Raw genomic sequence first — 6,000 nt, 5'->3', positions numbered from 1 at the left:
TATATGTGTATATGTGTATATGTATATATGTATATGTGTATATGTATATATGTGTATATGTATATGTATATCTGTATAGATGTGTATATGTATATGTATATCTGTATAGATGTGTATATGTATATGTATATCTGTATAGATGTGTATATGTATATGTATATCTGTATATATGTATATATGTATATGTATATCTGTGTATATATATGTATAGATGTGTATATATATGTATATATGTATATATGTATATGTATAGATGTGTATATATATGTATATATGTATATATATCTATATGTGTGTGTATATGTATGTATATATAGCACGCTATTCTCGAAGATGCAACAGTTACTAATGTGGTGTTAGAAGTTAATATCGATCCATACATAGTTTTACCTCTGTAGCCTGGTAAGGCTTCAAGATTCGTATCTACCACTTTGCGGTGCTGCAAATTTATAATTTTCAGCCAATAAAGCTGCTGGCAAACAAACAAAAATGGAGAATAAGAAAGCGTAGCTTTCTATGATAATCAGCATTATGACCAAATCCCATTTCCATTCTATTTTGTACTAATCCAGAGGCAAAATACTTCCAATCTGCAAGACCATTAGACATTAAATACCACAGGTGAAACACCTTCCAATCTGCTGAACCAAAAAAAAAAATGTCTATTATCGTCGATTGCAGCTAAAGGCTTTGCAGGGCAGGGAAACATCAGCAAGAACTTCCCCCAAAAAAATGTTGGGGGGACTACCTGTCTCCCACATGCTTTGATCAAACTATGGAAGACCGTGGACCCGAAAAGGGGGCAACAAGCATCCACAAATGTAGTCAATTTGCACATGTTTCCCAGGTTCCATGATGTTTAAGAAATAACTCACCAGCATGTATCAATCCTGCTGTTTGACCACATATCATCACTTTTTCCCTTTCCGTGCAAGAAACCGTTCTCGAGCAGCCTGAACTTTGTTTTCATGGCCATCGAGAGTGGACGTAGTGCTAGCATCCCTTTTCTTCGGAGAGTTTTTAACATTGCCCTCTATTGTCCCACTTGTAAGATCAGCACTGCCACCACTGTGAATGGAAGAAAACTACTGAGCTGGTCCATGAACAAACTTCAATTTGTAAAAAACCGATTGCTCGACAAAAGAGGGTATCAAGTGAAACCGGCTTACCTTAATTTGTTTACATTTAGATTCTTAACCTTGTTTAAAATTGGCATAACCCAATCAACCTGTACTGCACAGACATTGCGCATATAGGGTCGTGACGTTGTAATGAGCTCATGGTACACGACATAGTCGGCAAATTTCCCCTCTTCATCTGGCTTCATAACAGACGAGGGATGTACCTACAATAGAAACCTTCAGTTTAGATAACTTTCAACCAATGAAGCTGGAATTGGTTGAGCATTCAGCAAAGAAGAAAACTTGAACCACATAAAGAATTTACCTCTTGATGCCTAGCCTAGTTAAGAAAACTAATGAAAATAATAAAGGAGAGAAACCAACACACAGTTTACGTGGAAACCCTAGAACAGGGAGAAAAACCACGATACAGATCTTTTCTTATTATTTTTAATTGATCCACTAAATACAAGAGAACAGGGTAAATAAATAGACAGAAAATACCCCTAGGGTAAAAAACCCTATTTTCAACACTCCCCCTCAAGTTGGTGCATAAATCAATAAGACCCAACTTGCTAAGACAACAGTCAAAATTAGGTCTCAGTAGCCCCTTGGTGAGAACATCTGCCACTTGATGATTAGAAGGGATATAGGGGATACAAATGCTCCCATTATCCAGTCTTTCTTTAATGAAGTGTCTATCGATCTCTACATGTTTGGTTCTGTCATGCCGAACTGGGTTGTTTGCGATGCTTATTGCAGCTTTATTATCACAAAACAACTTCATTGGAAAATCCCTATTTTGGTAAAGATCAGTCAGCACCTTATTTAACCAGATTTCTTCACATATCCCTAAACTCATTGCCCTGTACTCAACTTCAGCACTACTCCTAGCCACCACTCCCTGTTTCTTACTTCGCCAGGTGACAAGGTTACCCTAGACAAAGGTGCAATATCCAGAGGTCGAATTCTATCAATGACAGAGCCTGCCCAATCAGAATCTGTGTAGGCTTCAATAGTCCTTTTCCCAGACTTCCTGAATATTAGACCCTTACCGGGGGTCCCCTTCAAGTACTGAAGAATACGTTCAACCGCATTCATATGTTCCTCATAAGGAGCTTGCATAAACTGGCTTACCACACTTAATGCATATGAAATATCTGGTCTTGTATGGGATAGGTAGATCAACTTCCCAACCAACCTCTAGTACCTTTCCTTGCAAACAGGAACTCCGTTGTTTGTAACACCAAGTTTTGCATTATACTCCACAGGTGTGTCAACAGGTTTACAACCAGTCATGCCTATTTTTTTTAGCAAGTCAAGTGTATATTTCCTTTGCGACATTGAAATACCTTCTCTTGATTGAGCCACCTCCATTCCCAGAAAGTATCTCAACTTACCAAGGTCTTTAATTTCAAATTCTCTAGCCATTCTCGTTTTAAGCCTCAAAATTTAATTCTCATCATCGTCGGACAGAACAATATCATCAACATACACTATGAGGACGGCAATCTTCCCGGAGTCAGACCGTTTCGTAAATAGTGTATGATCTGAGTGCCCTTGGTTGTACCCCTGTGCTTTAACAAATGTGGTGAACCTATCAAACCAAACCCTTGGGGACTGTTTCAAGATTTTTTCAGTCTGCAAACTCTGTGCTTGAACTGACTCTCGAAGCCTGGAGGCGGGCTCATATAGACTTCCTCTTCAAGTTCTCCATTAAGGAACGCATTTTTAACGTCCAACTGATGCAGTGGCCAATCTTTGTTTACAGCAATTGACAATAAAACCCGAATAGTATTGAGTTTGGCTACGGGAGAGAACGTTTCAGAGTAATCAACTCCGTAAGTCTAGGTAAAACCTTTAGCAACAAGTCTGGTCTTATATCGATCAATCATCCCATCTGATTTGTATTTTACGGTGAATACCCATTTGCATCCAACTGTCTTGTGCCCTTCAGGTAAAGGCACCTGTTCCCATGTGCCATTTTTCTCAAGCACCCTCATTTCTTCCATAACAGCCATTTTCCATTCAGAGTTCTCCATTGCTTCACGAATACTGCTTGGGACCATGATAGTGTCCAAGCTGATTGTAAAAGCTTTAAATTCGGGAGACAAATTATTATATATCATGTAGCTGTGCATAGAATACCTTGCGCATGAACGAGTACCTTTCCTTAGTGCTATTGGAAGATCGAGAGAGGCATCATGATTTTCCACCTTTCTTGGTTTCTCAGCATGACTGGTCACTTGTAAATCAAGACTTTCAGTAGTATCTTCCACTTCCTTGTCAACAACAGGACTTTTTCCTTTACTATTATCACTCTCAACTGTTTCTTCATCTGTCACATATTCAGTATTGCCACCTCCACCTCCTTCATCCTTTTCTTCCCTGCACTTAGCAGTCTCCATACATATATCAACATCATTAGTTTCAGGAATACACGTACCTGAATCAGATGCAGGGTCTGATTCCTGGACCGGAGCCGGCTGATCAACAGGTGACAATTCTTCCTTTCTACGATTCTTCCTATAGTAGGTTATCCAAGGAATCTGGTTGGTAGGGAGGACAGGACAGGCTTGTTCAGAACTAGTAGAAGGAATCAGGGTGGAATCCCCTAAGAGAATATCATAGGTGGACCAGTTAGGCTCTTCACTTAGGCTCTCCCCCTGAAGATGACTAACGGGGAAGAAAGGTTGGTCTTCAATGAAAGTAATGTCTATGGAGACAAAGTATTTTCGAGAGAACGGATGATAGCATTTATACCCACGTTGGTAAAGAGGGTACCCAACAAAAACACATTTTTGAGCACGAGAGTGGAATTTGGTACGATTTGGGCCATGGGAATGGACAAACGCGACACAGCCGAAACGGAAGGGTACATCAGAAATCAGGCGAGTAGTCTGAAAGGATTCTTTGAAAAGGTCCAAGGGATTATGAAAGTCAAGAACACGAGAAGGCATACGGTTGATGAGGTGAGCCGCTATAAGAATGGCATCCCCCCATAGGTAGGACGGAAGAGTGGCAGACAACATTAAAGACCGGGCAACCTCCACCAGATGGCGATTTTTACGCTCGGCTACTCCATTTTGTTGGGGAGTATAAGCACACGAGCTCTGGTGGACAATTCCCTTAGACACAAGAAAGTCATGGAAAGAGGTGTTAAAGAACTCTCGTCCATTATCACTCCTCAAAATCCCAATTTTGGCATGGAATTGGGTTTCAACCATGGTATAAAATTGTTTAAAGGTAGAAAACACCTCTGGCTTATCGGCGAGTAAGAACACTCAAGTAAGGCGTGTATGGTCGTCTATGAAGGTGACGAACCAACGTTTACCAGTAGAGGTAGTAGTTGATGACGGTTCCCAGACATCACTATGAATGAGGGGAAGGGACTGGACGGCTTATAAGGTTGAGAACGAAATGGAATATGACTTTGTTTGGCACAAATGCATGCATCAAAATTTAGAGACGCTTATTTAATATTGCGGAATAAAATGCGGAAATAAATATTTTCATATACTGAAAGTTCGGATATCCTAAAGTAATGTCATAACATAAAGTCATTTTCAGAAGTAGAAAACTTTAAAGACATAAAACCAATGTTGTGATCCTTCCTAGAAGAAGCATCGTCAGAAAGGAATAGAGCCCCCTATCGTGCCGGGCAGTACCAATCATCATCCCCGACTTCTAATCCTGAAAACACAACAAAATCTGATGAGAAAATAGCCTTACAGTTTAGATCTCTTGTAATTTTACTGACCGATAAAAGATTATATTGAGATTTTAGGCACATGAAGTGTATCACGTAATAACAAAACCATCAAACGGGGAGGTATTCCCTTTCCTGCAACCGGGGCAAAAGACCCGTCTGCAATTCTGAGACGTTCATTCCCCACACTCGGACACTAAGAAACAAACAACTCTGAAGAACTAGTGAGATGATCTGTGGCCCCTGAATCTACGATCCAGGGTTTCTTGCCATTAATGCTAATAAGGCCAAAAAGATGGGAATGTACCTGATTGAGCAATGGCACTATCACCCGACAGCATTCAAATTGGTCTTACTATCGGCTGAGGACTGATGCTGTGTATTCTCAGTAACAGAATCACTTACAAGAGCACGCCCGAAGTTTGATCTGTCATGTGACTGTCGTTTCTTACTGTTTGGGGCCTGTCGTGCAGCTTCCAACATTGGTCCTTCATAATTGCCACGGCTTCTTACAATGCTCACAGACAGGTGTGGGCTTTTTATCACTGTCGGAATTGGACGCCTTTGAAACAAAGGCTGATGCATCAATAGAGGCTATCACAGGATTGTTCATAGCCTGTAATCAGTCTTCTTCTAGTCGAATCTCTGAACACACCTCTCTGAGAGACGGGGTAGGTCGTTGACCCAATATGCAAATCCGAACACTGTCAAATTTTGGGTTCAATCCAGCCAAAAACACATAAACCCGATCTGCCTCTTCAAGTTTCAAATATTGCGCCATATCTTGTGCGCAGTTCCAGACAATCTCCTGACACAAATCCATCTCTTGCCAAAACACTGATAGTTTATTGAAGTAGGAAGTAATGTCCATGGTCCCTTGCTTGCATTCATGGACCTGTTTGTGTAACGTGTACAACCGGGATGCGTTCTGTCGTTTCGAGTACAGGTCCCTGACTGCCTCCCAGATATCTCTGGCAGTTGTTGCATGCAGTAAAGGTCGGCCAATCTGGGGCTCCATACTGTTGATAAGAACAGATCGTAACAGAGAATCCTCCCCTTTCCAGATTCTTTCTTGAGGATCACCTGAGATAGGTTGCGGAATTTCTCCTGTCAGATACCCGAATTTGTGCCTTCCTTCTAGGGCCATTCTAATCGACTAGGACCATGAGA

General features: G+C 40.9%; 1 protein-coding gene across 4 annotated transcripts in view; it reads right to left on the bottom strand.

Moving 5' to 3' along the window:
- Nucleotides 1-334: 334 nt before the first annotated feature.
- LOC120075294 (probable pre-mRNA-splicing factor ATP-dependent RNA helicase DEAH4) overlaps nt 335-6,000 on the bottom strand; it is a 32,816-nt gene continuing 27,150 nt past the window's right edge. For 2 of the 4 annotated variants that reach the window (XM_039028526.1, XM_039028530.1), the window contains exons 15-16: nt 1,170-1,345; nt 491-1,068 (exon numbers count right to left, since the gene is read on the bottom strand). In XM_039028526.1, coding sequence (XP_038884454.1) covers nt 912-1,068; nt 1,170-1,345 — 333 coding nt within the window. In that variant the 3' untranslated portion in view covers nt 491-911. Of the gene's footprint in view, nt 470-490; nt 1,069-1,169; nt 1,346-6,000 lie in introns of those variants that run through there. The other 2 variants (XM_039028528.1, XM_039028527.1) reach the window with 2 other exon arrangements.

Source organism: Benincasa hispida, chromosome 4 (assembly GCF_009727055.1).
Source record: "Benincasa hispida cultivar B227 chromosome 4, ASM972705v1, whole genome shotgun sequence".
NCBI classification, from domain to species: Eukaryota; Viridiplantae; Streptophyta; class Magnoliopsida; order Cucurbitales; family Cucurbitaceae; genus Benincasa; species Benincasa hispida.
The sequence above is the reverse complement of the archived record's forward strand: the minus strand, read 5'-3'. Positions and strand labels throughout refer to the sequence as shown.